Genomic DNA, 13823 nt, shown 5'->3' on the forward strand with positions numbered 1-13823 from the left:
CTTTTGTGTGTTCAAGGTTCAGCAACTCGAATTGGATACAGCTCAAAGACGAAAATTGGAAGTGAAAGTCTCTCAGATATGGGCCCATCTGAGGAAATGAAGGAGGACACTTTTTGTTTCACTCATTTTTCGATTTTTTTTGGCGAGTAGAGAGGTCAGCCTGCGCGCTTTTTAGAAAAAGGCTGTAGGCTAAAGAAATTGATTTACTTTCCAGACCAAGACAAAGTAAAACTTGGTGAAAATCGGAAAAAAACACCCTTTTTAACATTCCAGACTGCCTCGTTTCAAGGTGAGACGTAGCCTAGAGTGCTTAAAGAGTGTTTTTTCCGATTTTCAGCAAATTTCTTCTTTTTCTTGCTCTGGAAGGTGCATCATTTTCCTCAACCTACAGCCGTTTTCCAAAAACAAAGAATTGCATTTTTCTGACCAGCCGCTAGATGGTTTTGGACAGAAAAATCGCTGTCCCAATTTCTGTGCAGGATACACTTATTTTTAATGAAAATTGATTAAATCAATGAAAGAAAGCTTGCTTCCTTGAGATTTAACCTTAACCTAGAATACGAAATTCGAATGATGAACTATTGAGTTATCATAACTTGTTTTGCTCTTTCTTTATTGATCTCACTCTAGGGTGGGATCTGCAGACCTGTATTCTGTTGGATCTGAGACCCAACCCACCATCCGACAGGTGAAAAGGTTCCATCACCATCTCGATTCGTCAAGACGATATAACGGACAAACTCGTCGATATTGTCAAGGCTAACTATGAGTTGGAACTTGCCATACGTTCTGGCCAAAAATGATAAAATATTTTCTCTTAAGATTATTTATTCCCTATGTTATACTAATGCTTCCACTCAGGAGTGTCCTCATCATTGATGAGGATCAAACTGAGGACCTTCATCGTGTGAAGCCGACGTGATAACCTCTACACTATGGAAACCCTACAATAATTCTAAATAAATCTACTCCAGTCTCACAACGGTACAATGATGATCAACCACTCAAAAAATTACGCCTGATCCCAATCTGCGTATCGACCAAGTTGGCGTACCACGAATCATTACTCAAAACATGACCCTCCCTGAAATTGTGACGCCATTCACCATTGCAGAGTTGCAAGAATTGGTCCAGCGAGGTGATTTTGAAGCAAAATACCTCATTCGAGAAAACGGCGACCGTTTTGATCTGAAATATGTTAAGAAGTACCCTGTTATTAAGTTGGGTGACAAAGTTGAAAGAAACATTCGCGATGGCCATCTCGTCGATTCTTAATCGGCAACCTTCGTTGCGGAAAGAGGATATGATGGGACATTATGTTAAAGTGCTCCCCTGATCAACGATTCGTATCAATCCTAGCGTTGCGGTGGGAGACACAAAGGCGTGCTGGGATTTACTTGCTAAACTGTTCGAACTCCCGTTTTTCGAGCTACTCAAACTCACAGCCCCGTACTCTCTGCTAGTGCATCCTAGCAGAGAGATGGCAGCCGCAAAGAGTAGGCAAATTCAGGATTTACCACCGGACCTTCAGAAGGAACTGAAGGAGAGCGAGGATACCTTGCGGCACCACGCAAACCTCGTAGAGTCGCAAAAGGCGGTGGCCAAGCAGGCAGCCAAAAGGAAGCTGTTGGTATTCCAGCAGGCCAAGTTCGCAGTTAAGGAGGCTAAGCTTGAGCGCGAACTCCAGGCGCTCGAGATTAAATGCCGCAGAACCGAGGAGACCCCAGTTCACTGTAACTGGGCTCAGGTCCCACGAGCCTACGCAGGGGTTAGTGGTATTGCACGGCAGACCGCCTCGGTTTCAGTAGCCACGAGCCGGCAGGAACTCGTCAAGGCGGCTTATTACAAGGATTTGCAATTTTTCGAAAAGCAATCGAGAAGGAAATGAACACTGTTTTTCAATACTACGACCTTTACGCCAACTATCGTCATCTGGTTCTCCTTTGTGACGTCATGACTGCCAAGGGTGATTTGATGCCCTTTAAAAATCGACAGACAGGTATATTCAATCTGTTTTTATCGCATTTCTCTAATCGATTTCTTTAATTGGTTTTATATTGTATTGTTTTTCCAGCTTAGCCTCCGGTTAAGGAGGCTAAGCTTGAGCGCGAACGCCAGGCGCTCGAGATTAAACGCCGCAGAACCGAAGAGGTCAGTTCACTGTTACTGGGCTCAGGTCCCACGAGCCTACGCATGGGTTAGTGGTATTGCACGGCAGACCGCCTCGGTTCCAGTACTAGCCACGAGCTGGCAGGAACTCGTCAAGGCGGCTTATTACAAGGATTTGCAATTTTTCGAAAAGCAATCGAGAAGGAAATGAACACTGTTTTTCAATACTACGACCTTTACGCCAACTATCGTCATCTGGTTCTCCTTTGTGACGTCATGACTATCAAGGGTGATTCCATTTAACAGCATCGACAGACAGGTATATTCAATCTGTTTTTATCGCATTTCTCTAATCGATTTCTTTAATCGGTTTTATATTGTATTGTTTTTCTAGGATACTGGTGCCGAAAAGTGCAAACAGGAGATTGTTATATTCCAATTAGTTTTGGCACTGTATTGGGTACAGGGCCCTTCCTCCCCTCAATTTATTATTAATATTCGTTCACGGGCTCACACACCCACTCTCACATACAATTATTTTCATAAATAGGTTTCATAAAATTGTAATAACAAATAAAGTCACAATTAAAGAAAAAGCGAAAAATGTATTTTTTTTTCAGTTTACGGCAAAATAACAATTTAAAGAGAAATTAAAATTTAAATATCTCCTAAACTATTAAAGCGATAATTCTGAAAATTTCAGAATCACTTTTTTTGGCCTATCTTTACCCAACCCCCAAAAATGAATAGAATCCCAATTTTGACGGCGCCATATATCGATCGGCAGATTTCGCGTGCCTGATGTCGCTGTGTAGGATAATTCATCATGTTAAATAATTAGTTGTAAGTAATTAGTAGGGTATACTGTGCACATAAAGTGAACATATATTTAACTCTGATTCAATTGTTCTTTCCTTTGTTTGGCGCAGTAAAAGTTATCTATTCGTGAGCAGACGTCAGTTGTTTGTTGTTGTTGCCGAGACACCAAGCAAAAATGTATTTATTCTTAGGTCACGCCTATTGCACCTCACCGGTGAGGTACTCCAATGCCCAATACTGGCTATTGCACCTCACCGCGGCGTTGCCAAGTTTTAATATTTTTTCAAAATTTATTTTTCGCCTGCCAAATTATTTGTCACCTCGTTTAAACTTTTTGCCTCTTTCTTCGCAATTGCCTCGTTCAATTGGATTCGCAATTTCTCGTTAATCAATTGGTTTGATTAACTATGCTTATTTGTTATTTAATATTTATGGTGTGCATAAAGGAAAAGGGAATGATAGAAAAAAGGAAAACACAATAAGAACGAGGCAATTGCGAAGAAAGAGGCAAAAAGTTTAAGAACGAGGCAATTGCGAACACAATAACAAGTTAGGCAAACGAAAAAATACACAAATAATTTTGCAGACGAAAAATAATTTTTGAAAAATATTAAAACTTGGCAACGCCGCGGTGAGGTGCAATAGATTTTACCTTATTGTTATTGCTAAAGTGTATTTCTACATTTTCCACAAAATTCAAAAGTTAATTTCTGTTTTCTGTTTTGTTTCATAGTTTTGTTCACAGTTACTTACTTGCTATGCTAAACATTTCATTTTCATGTAAGTTATCACATTAGTAGTCAGTTTGCAATTTTTACCCCCACAACACAATTCTGTGGATATTATCAACAGCTAAATGTGTATTTTTTCAAGTATGAGAATTAAGATTTGCATTAGTATAGAAACATTTATATTGAGAGCTAACGGAAAGCATCCATGATTGAGTATTTTGTGAGTGGAAGAAGTATTAATCTAAAATTTTTTATGAATGTATTCGTTTTTTTCTAGCATTATATTCCAAGATGAATATTGATTCTCACTTATTTTGTGTAATCTGAATTATAGAACCCAAGATAAATGCATCACTGACAACCTGCAGCAGAATGTAAGCACAGTTTAAATTGGCTAGGAAGAAGCAGGACAATATTAAGGTGAAGCGGTCACGTAGAGTGAGTGCATTAAACAACCCCTTTTTATTATTAAACATAAAACCATAATTTCATTAAAACAGATACCATTATCCATTAGGGGAAAAACTTGTCGAGTCTGTTGCAGAAAAAGGGCATGGTATAGGCGATCGTATGAAAACTGATCGTTGAAATTCTCTACAAAAGAGGCGATTATATAGCCTACAGCTGCAGTTCACGGTACGTTAGACTTGCCATTCCTATACGTTTATTGACTTGTTGGTGTTCTTTATTATCAGTAGATTAGGTGTTGGCTCTCGAAATTCCTCTGATATTGCGATTTTTTTACTACTAGTCCTGATACGGACATTTTCGTAACCCCTTAATGTTTTTGTGTAGTGCGCCAGCGTTTACATCAGAGGAAAATGCATCCGACATTGAAGATCGCCAAATCTTCCCAACCAATTTAGCCGGTAATAAAACGGGTTCTCTTTTATATTTGGTCAATCACCCCAGCTGAACTCTTTCAACTCGGATGTAGATTGAATTGCACTTGGAGGTACACGATAAGCGTACGTAAGTGACACCACTGCTGTAAGATAGTACTGTAAGAACTTTTTCGACGATAAGATGACAAAAGTTTTACTTCTTTCTGTTTGGCTAATGTTACAACTGAAACTGAGTCAGTCATTTAGTAGCGAAGAAGAACTTAACAGACAAGATTCAGATGAGTATATTTTGCTAATGCGTTTTAGATTCTTGCCTTTTCCGTGGAACGCATTTTACTATTAGCCGAGAGCTCCAGTTCTAGGTATTCGTTTTGAATTTTCTGATTCAATTCTTATTAACAATATGTTTGTGGACTTGTTGGTCTGATTATTCCAGCTCATACGAATAAGGTCGAACTATCAACAGGCAGCAGTCCATCGCCAATAATGCTGTGGCAGCACCCAATGAAAGTGAGTAGAGTTTATTTCATTTCAAATACCATTTTACGAAGCTAAAATAATAATCTAACAATAATTGTGTTTGCGTATTAAGATGTTGAAGAAGAAAACAATCAGCCATCAGAAGGCCGTTTGTCCCTCGGTAGTTTAGACTTTAGGTACGTTCAATACCGGTATTTTCAATAATCGATTTTTACCCGGAAGTACATGGAGACCCTTCGGCGGCCTGGCTAATCGAATTTCAATTACCTACAACCCTAATATGGGAAATTCTTTCGAGACCTTTGATTCCTGTACTTCACCGAGTCCCAGTGGTGATGCGGGAATCTGTGTACCAGGATCCGTTTGTTCCCTTTTTGGTGGTCGGCCAAGTGAGTCTTGCCCTTTAGGCAAAATTTGTTGCATCAGTAAGAATACCAGTAATTTTTCTTTTCCGCTTTCATATTTTGTGTTTCTAATTCTTCCCCTTTGATAGATACGGTCAACAAATGTGGTGGAGCTGTCACACTCAATAACACGTATTGGCATTCTCCAACCACGCCCATATCTGATTACTCAACTTGCGCACTGACCGTGAGAACAGATTACAAGCTCGCGGAACAAATGAAAAAGCCAATTTGTCAAATTCGGCAAGTCCTTTTTGATTTCGCTTTCCTGAAAAAAAAATCCAATTACTAATATAATTTTACCATTAGTTTGGATTTTGTATCATTCAATACCGCCCAGCCGACAGCTGGAACGTGCACGGACACTTTTCAAGTTTGTGGGGTCACAACAGTGGCACCCATTATTTGTGGTGACAGCACAGTAAGCACAGATATTAATAAAATGTTACTTTAAATACTTACGAACGAATTTTATTGTATCACCTTTTATTATTTCAGTGTACCTCGACCTTCCATCGTCGGTCCTTACTCCCAGCAATGTCCAGCTCATGTTCAGTTTTGGAGCTGTGACAGCTACCCGATCATGGAACATCAAAATTGCGATGCTCCCCTGTGGCGCCTCCTACCTCGGTAAACCAGCATTCATTCAATTAATCAAACAAAATTGCAATTGCTGTTGATTAATTCTATTTATTTGGTTGCTATAGCTCCCGTGGATTGTCTTCAGTATTTCACTGATCCTACTGGAAGAGTCATGTCTTTTAATTGGCAAGGCGTCGCTGTTAGTGCCACCCGTCAAATAAACAACCAACATTACAACATCTGCTTCAGAACTGAGCTTGTCTCATTAAAATTAAAGGTTATTATTTACTAAGCACAAATTTACCAATTTTCATATTCAAATTTTGTTTTATTTGATTGAGGTGAGACAGAGAGCGGCCCAGATGTGCTTTTCAGTCTGCTCGGTTTTGAACGGGGACGCATTTTCTATTACTACACCCACCAGCACTGCTGCCGCTCTTGCCGCCATTGCTGTTACTACAGCCACAGCAAATCTCGCAGCTGCCCAAGCTCATCTAGCCGTTACCCAGGCCGGTATTAATCCACTTGTTCCAACAACAGCCCAGTACCTGGCCGTTATCAATGCAAACACCGCCGTGAGAGACAGTCAAGCCGCCCTTTCAGCTGCCCAAACTACTTTCGCTACAGCGACTGCTACGGCCGCTTCTCACTCTGGTGTGGGCATAAGTGCGGTGAATGAAGTTAACATGGCCACCTGCCTTTATGATTTTCTTGTCATCGCCGGTGCCCGAGATGCTGCTAATGATGAAGCCGATCGTTACTGTGGGAACGCCCTGAATCCAGCCGCTAACCCTTTGACGACAAACGTCCAAGTTTGTAGTAAGTTTGACGTTGTTAGATTTGTTTGACAGTGAAATAATAATTTGAAAGATGAGAGATATTATTTGATTCAGCTTTGATTAAGCCGTTCAAGATCAGTTACGGGACGGATGGGACGGAAGGCGCGGTGGTTACCGGAACGAATATTCTTCCGGCGCCAGCTGATACACACAACACTGGATTCTGCTTGGATTATCAAGAGAAGTAGACTGTCGACAGTGATACGATTTCATTTTGGTCTTTATAACTTGATACAGTAATTAATATTTATCTGTTATTAACGAGACGATTCCAAAGAGGTTCTGGTTTTTTGTCTCGACGGTCGACTTTGAATAATAATAAGCAACATTTGACTTTGAGATTTGGATTTTAACATTTCTGTCTTGTTAAACTCTTTTTTACGTAAAACACCAAATAACCGTGCGACCCAGTTTCTTTAATACTTTAATGCATGAAATGTTAGCTAGTTGTTGTAGTTTTTAGAATTTTAGTGCCGCAAAAAATAAATCAAATAAAATGCGGTTATACGTTTAATCTTTTTCTAGGTGAGGCAAGTCGGAATCAATGGTACCCCTTAGAAATGAGATTATACATTGCAGAATGCCGATGCATAATATTGGTGGCAACACAAATGGACTACAATGAAAATCTGCAATCGTAAGTAGTATATTTCCCAAAAGAATACATTTTGTCAATATTCATTGAAGATTTCTAGGATAAATTGAGAGTTCTAATAACCTCCAGCAGACTGAGGAGGGGCGCCATAAGAGGCCATTGGGGCTGGCTGGTGAGATTGCGCCATAGGAGGAGCATATCCTCCGAAAGAAGACATTGCTGGGATCGGCTGTTGATAGGATTGGGCAGCTGGAGCTGGCTGATGATAAGATTGCGCCATCGGAGCAGGAGCATGATGACCCCCGCTCGATCCTCCATAGCCCCCAGCTTGGCTATGTCCCCCTCCATACGGAGATGTTGGAATCGGCTGCGGATGCGATTGAGCAGGTGCTGAATGAACATGAATGTGGACTGGCGCACCTCCTGAAGATCCTTCGTAACCATGGCCTCCAGCTGATGGCCCGTGACTTCCGCCGTAGTTTCCACCTCCTCCACCGTAAGAAGGAGCGGGAGCAGGAACTGGTCTAGGTGCTGGTGGGCGATGGACAGGTGGTGGTGAATAGACCATCACCGGCTGTGGTGCGGGAACGTAAATGATTTGCTGAGGAGCAGCGCCGTATCCTCCGCCACCGTGACTCATACCTCCGCCGTAGCCTCCGCCTAATTAAAATTGTTCAAAGATTGTAATCTGAATAATAGTCTAACTTTATGCAAATCAATTCTTGTGTGAAAGGGCAGTTTTAGACCAACCTCGTCCTTTTCCTTTGGTCGCATCAGTGCCATGGACTAGCGCTAAGCCGAGCAGCACAAAACATTTAAACGAAATCATATCAACCTACATTTCAAAACATAAATACAATGTAAGTTTTATAGCATTGAGAATATCAGTATAGTTAATGTGTTAGTACCTTAACCATGCTGAAAGAGTAGTTTACTAATAACTGACACCGAGAACGATGGTCAACTGTGCTTTGAAATCGTCAGCACCGTTCGTTTTTATACCGTTTGCTCAGTTGAATTTCCCTTGCTTTCAAGAGAAAGTAAGCATTTTGTAGACTCATGTGAAACTGTAGACTTCATTCTGTAAATTCATTTCGGTTTAACTTAAGTAGCCTGACGATTATTGTTGTACTTTAAAAATTCTATTCGGGACGTCAAGGGTAAACCTTTCCCTTTTCAACATGGTAGTTTTTAATAAAGAACATTTAGGGGGAAAAACCCATCGGGGAAAACCTATGGGAAACCTTTTTCATCCAGCTTTAATAAAAAGAATAGCTCCTTTCAGAACAAATTGGCGATTTCTGTAAGACGTTCCAGGGCCAACGCTACGCATGAGTGAAAGTGAGACATACTGAGCGAAGCGAATCTTTCTCTTTCGTGCTGACGTGTTCACAATCAGACTTTATTTGCTGCTTTGGCTTTTTGCAATAGAGATGCGGACTTGCGAATGCGGAGGAAGTTTTTAATTGCATAACAGGAAATGGCAATGTTGCGCGTTTCTTTCAAGAATCAAGATGGCTGCTGGCATTGGAGTGACGAGAGTCGACAACAAGTGACAGGTTCCTGTTCGTCATAGTTTCAGAGAAGTCTTGTTTCAATAATTTAATTTCTCTTTGTTTTCACATCCTTTTTTTTTTGTAAAATCTTGCCAATTTAAAAATTTATATCAATGTAAGATCTAAGACATCTCAGGTCTCAGCCGTTTCAAGGCCTGTGCCCAATTCAAGAGTCTGTGACATTCTATGCAAGGTTAAAGATTCATCCATTTCACAGCTGTTTGCTTGAATTGCAGTTTTCTCTGAGGCAATGAACAAAATAAGATTTGCTACATAGTTATTCTCCATATTTTCACGATTCTTTCTAATGTATCATTGCATGTGGAGTAACTGAAGTGATTAGTTACTTTTTATTTGTAGGTGAATCTTGAAACTTGGTGATTGCAGGCACCTTTAAAAATATGGAACTTCAGCCTATCTAGCACTTGCATCCAATCCCATCTGTAAGCTGCAATGGAATTCTCACTTACCTTTGCTGCTGACTTCATTCACTAATTGAATGCCAGTAAGTTGATAATCTTCAACAGACTAGATTTGAACTTTAATGTGTTAAGTTAGAAGGTGAAACTTAAGAAGTGTTACGAACAAAGTTCTGCTTTCATTGTCTAGTTTTAACTAGAGTTTATCAACATTCTGGGATTTCAACAAGTTAACAGACTCTTTCCTTCGATAGTTGTGGATTTTGTAATGGGATAATTGGTGTACACAATATAGGTGTATCTGAAAGAGTATATGTTTTACTGTCAAGTACTCAACAAAGTTTGATAAATTTGTGTTTGAATCTGAAAGAGTCATCGAGTTTCATGCAAATTTGTTTTCATCAAAAGGTATTAGATAATTTGCCATAGAATATTTGGGCTAACTAAATTAAACAACAACAACCATTTTCTTAACTACCAAACACATGGAATCGCGATTTCCACCAATAGAGAAGATGCAAAATTCTACGTGAGTTGTTCAATGGGAAAAAATTTGTAACTTGACTTTGTAACTTGACTGACGCAGATTTCCAGCAAAACTAAACCATGGCTTTTTGTTTCATTGGGTAGTGGGTTGCTTTTTATATACTCGCACATGCTGTTATAGGATTTGTCTACGGCCCCCAGAGATAGTATCTGGACCGAGAAGAAGAGAGAAGTACGAGGCCAGTTTTACTGGGGAGATGTAGTCATACTAGGCTTCTGGGTTAGACTCATGACCCTCCAAAAGTTTTCATCGGACCATGCGCCTTGGTCGCCTTCCAAGTTTAAGCTTTTTAAGTTTGCTTAAGTTAGTTAAGTTTTAAATTCAAATTTCTTTGCTTTATTTCAATAGACATATTAGGCTTGTAATCTAAAATTGAGCGAAGATGGTAGACAAGAGTAGCAACGCAGAAGCTGCTCACCTCTGGAAGCCGTTGAGCGAAGATGAAATCAAATTGCAGTTGGTTGTTGGTTCCGTGTCCTCCACTTCCAAATCAGTCGCTCTTTTCAGAGCCTGATTGAAGTGATGGACGAATTTGGTAAATTGGTCCACCCATCACAGTGGGAAGTTCCCTTGATGGATTTAGTCCTAATAATTTAAAAAAAAAATTGTGTTATTGTTATTGGCAGCACTATGTTGTTGGCTGAGACACTGAAGATGACATCTTGTGGCCAGGTTTGTCTTCAGTTGTTGGGCGTAGGCTATGGAAGCACTGAGGCTGGCTAGCCCTTTAAGGCCCCCTACCTTCTTTGATCATTGTCAGTTGAATCATGAGGTTCTGAGAGAAAGAGTCGCCATTTTTAGACCTTTTATTTTTTTTTTAGGTTTTGAATTTTGATGTTGGCTTAATTAGCTGGATTGCCACTTGTGAGGCATTTCTTAGAATGTGGACATGTGGTGGGTTTAAGTTGGTTCGGGTTGGCCGGTTGGCGGTTCGTGAGCTTGGTATTATTCTTGGTATAATTGATTCGATTAAATTCTATTGCATGTACAGTGAAAGTGGCCTGAAAGTGTTTAAATTTCATTTTTTCATTTGTAGACGAATTTCGATGCTGAAAGACTTGGAAACCATGCTGTCGACCACGTCGAGAAGCTGAGTAACATTCTGCTTTTACAATGGTAAAATTAACACTTAAACTGATTGAAATACATGTGGATCATAACATTTGTAATGTTTGATTGCAGGCACCTCTTAATAAAAGGAACTTAAGCCATCTAATCTAGGGCTTCCATCAAATCGTGCAGGCTGCATGGAAGTCGCATTTACCTTTGTTGTGAACATCATGAACACATACACTATTTGAAGGTGACAATCTTATTCAGTTATAGATTTTACAATTAAAATGTGATTAAGCTTTGCATACATTGGTTAGTTTTAACATTTTGGGATTTTGTCAAGTCAACAGCTATTTCCTTCAGGGTTGTGTTCTGTTATGGATTATTTAAAGGGGAGTTTGTTGTATGCAAGAAAGGTAGATTCTGAAAGAAGTTTTGTTTATTTGTTCTACTGTAGAGTATCTTTTAAAGTTTAAATGAATTTGTATTTAAATCTTAAATCAGTCATCTAGTTTCATGTAAATTTGTTAATTTAAGTTTCCACGATAGGTATAAGATAATGTTGCCAATTAATATTTGGGTTGAATATTTGAAGTGATATGTAGCATATTCTTTTAAATTTCATATAGCATTTCCAATGATGCTGAAGATTAATTTTACTTTGGTTATAGGTTCATGTTTACGTAGCAGTGGTGTTGCTGTCCAATGTGGCGTGTTGTTCCAGCCTATGGTGGTGAAAGATATCTGCATCAAGTTGCTGTTCCTTGTGCATCCAAGGTGCTGCTTTTGTGCTACAGAAGTGACATCCAATATTGTGTTTAATTGCTATTTGTGTCTTCGCAGTTTACCTTTATATATTGAGATTTGAGAAGGAACAAAAAAAATAGTAATACGGGGAGGTTTATGTCAAACAAATAAAAAACATGTCCAGGATGGGAGAATGAGGAGGAAGTTGGGGTGGGGTATTTGGTTAATGGTTATGATTTACTAAAAGAAGTGAGGTATATTTTAATGAATATGCAGTACTTGCTGGTGATAAAACCTGTTGTTAACCTATACCTTCCTGTCAACCTATACCTTCCACTTACACATCCATCCCTCAAACCCCATAAGCACCAACATCAAATCCTACATCCATTCCTAAAACCCACAATCTCCAATATCCAATTTACACGATTGTTGTATATCTATAATCATATTTATATTTAAATAAATAATGTGTCATTGTATATAAATTATTTAAACTATTTTTATTCTGGAACACATGCAAAATAAACAAATCATTAAACAGAGCGTCCGGTTCAAGACAATTTTTTTTTGTGCGAGGCTTTTAGCAAGCAATCCGCCACCCAATTTGACAAAAAGTGATAGTCTGTTTTCACGGAAATTGCGTCAGACGGTTGAAAAATTTCTAGTTCAACAATCTCATGTAGAAATTAGCATCTAGTCTACTGGTGCAAATTGCGATTCTTTAAGCTTGATTAATTTAGGTGATGTGTTAAAAGCTATTGTGGGTAGCTAAAAAATTGAACTAATCCACTTTTTCTGAATATTTTGGTTTTAGATCACTGTTGGTTTTTTATTTTCTTGTGATCTCTCTTCAAAATATTCTGAAAAAGCGAATTAGTTCAATTTTTTAGCTACCCACAATAGCTTTTAACACATCACCTAAATTAATCAAGCTTAAAAAATCGCAATTTGCACCAGTAGACTAGATGCTAATTTCTACATGAGATTGTTGAACTAGAAATTTTTCAACCGTCTGAAGCAATTTCCGTGAAAACAAACTATCACTTTTTGTCAAATTGGATGGCGGATTGCTTGCTAAAACTCGCACATGCAGTGTCGGCGTAGATCCAGGGAGATTACCTGGAAATGGAAGAGGAGAGAAGAGTGCGAGGCAAGTTTTACTGGGGAGCGATTAGTCATACTAGGCTTCCGGGTTAGACTCATGACCCTCAGATCATGCGCCTTCCAAGTCCCCGTTCGACCAGAGCCCTCCCCTCCTCCTGGTTTCACAGCGGGTGAGTGACCACCGGCGGGCGTTGGTTAGTGGTTAGTTAGGGAAACGGGGCCACAGAAAAGAAGGGAGCCCAGATATGCACTTATAAGTTAACTAACAACTACACAATTTATCAATCTTGAATTACAGCATTCTCTTGTCGGTTTTCCCCAATGGATGAGGTCCATGATAAGCAGCAAAGGATTGTCCTGTAAGCAGAATGAACATTTATTGCATGACAATAATTTTTAAACAAGATTGAAGTGACAGAAAACAATACCTCAGGGGAGTGAAAATGGAGATTAAAGGGTTGCAGCCAACAGGATAGCAAACAAGGGACCTTGTTGACCGTATAGTCCTTGTCCTTTTTCTTGAAAGGACATCCAGATACTTCTCAAAAACGTAGACTGAAACTTTGAGAACTGGAAAGAGAACAAGGTTCACTTGTTAGTTTTATTTAAAAAATTCCGGAAGTAAGTAAGAAAGTACACCGGAAGTAAGCGATAGCGCCTTAACCATTGAGCAGTCGTCAATTCAAACCAAATATTCGTGATCTCCATGAAATTTGGGGTCGAATAGGTGTAAATTGAACGAAATCCAAAATTTGGCCATAGTTCAGGATAATTCTCGAAATCGGAAGGACGCGTAAGTACAAATAAAACCTGAACTTTATTACCACAAATTTGGCGAGGATCACGAATATCTGGTTTTTTCTGGGTCAAATGAATATTTACTGAAGTACTGGTCACTGAAATGAGAAAACCGGAAGTATTTAAAAAAAAAAAACAAGCAAATATCGAAAATTTTACAAGTGAGTTTTGTTGGCGGAATACTTATCGTCA

At 39.3% G+C, this 13823-nt stretch overlaps 1 protein-coding gene and 1 long non-coding RNA gene across 9 annotated transcripts; both read left to right on the top strand.

Moving 5' to 3' along the window:
- Nucleotides 1-5696: 5696 nt before the first annotated feature.
- LOC124204273 lies at nt 5697-8892 on the top strand. 4 transcript variants are annotated; one of them, XR_006878806.1, is made up of 7 exons: nt 5697-5809; nt 5887-6018; nt 6096-6247; nt 6321-6789; nt 6864-7446; nt 7505-8264; nt 8836-8892. XR_006878806.1 is itself a non-coding variant. In XM_046601317.1 (6 exons), coding segments are annotated over exons 1-5 (897 nt in total). In that variant the 5' UTR covers nt 5698-5808; the 3' UTR covers nt 6998-7045; nt 7335-7446. The 4 variants fall into 4 exon arrangements, 3 of the variants coding, with proteins under 3 accessions (XP_046457273.1, XP_046457274.1, XP_046457275.1); XM_046601317.1 differs by lacking the exons at nt 7505-8264; nt 8836-8892 and having other exon boundaries at nt 5698-5809; nt 6312-6789; nt 6864-7045; nt 7335-7446; XM_046601318.1 differs by lacking the exons at nt 7505-8264; nt 8836-8892 and having other exon boundaries at nt 5698-5809; nt 6312-6789; nt 6864-6993; nt 7335-7426.
- Nucleotides 8893-8975: 83 nt separating this feature from the next.
- On the top strand, nt 8976-11842 carry LOC124203448. Of its 5 annotated transcripts, none has more exons than XR_006878534.1 (5): nt 8976-8990; nt 9321-9465; nt 10963-11042; nt 11109-11229; nt 11651-11842. It is a non-coding gene; the product is annotated as an uncharacterized LOC124203448 (long non-coding RNA). The 5 variants fall into 5 exon arrangements; XR_006878533.1 differs by lacking the exon at nt 8976-8990 and adding an exon at nt 9115-9153; XR_006878532.1 differs by lacking the exon at nt 8976-8990 and having other exon boundaries at nt 9144-9465.
- The last annotated feature ends 1981 nt before the right edge of the window (nt 11843-13823 follow it).

The sequence above is a fragment of the Daphnia pulex genome, chromosome 10 (genome assembly GCF_021134715.1).
Source record: "Daphnia pulex isolate KAP4 chromosome 10, ASM2113471v1".
NCBI classification, from domain to species: Eukaryota; Metazoa; Arthropoda; class Branchiopoda; order Diplostraca; family Daphniidae; genus Daphnia; species Daphnia pulex.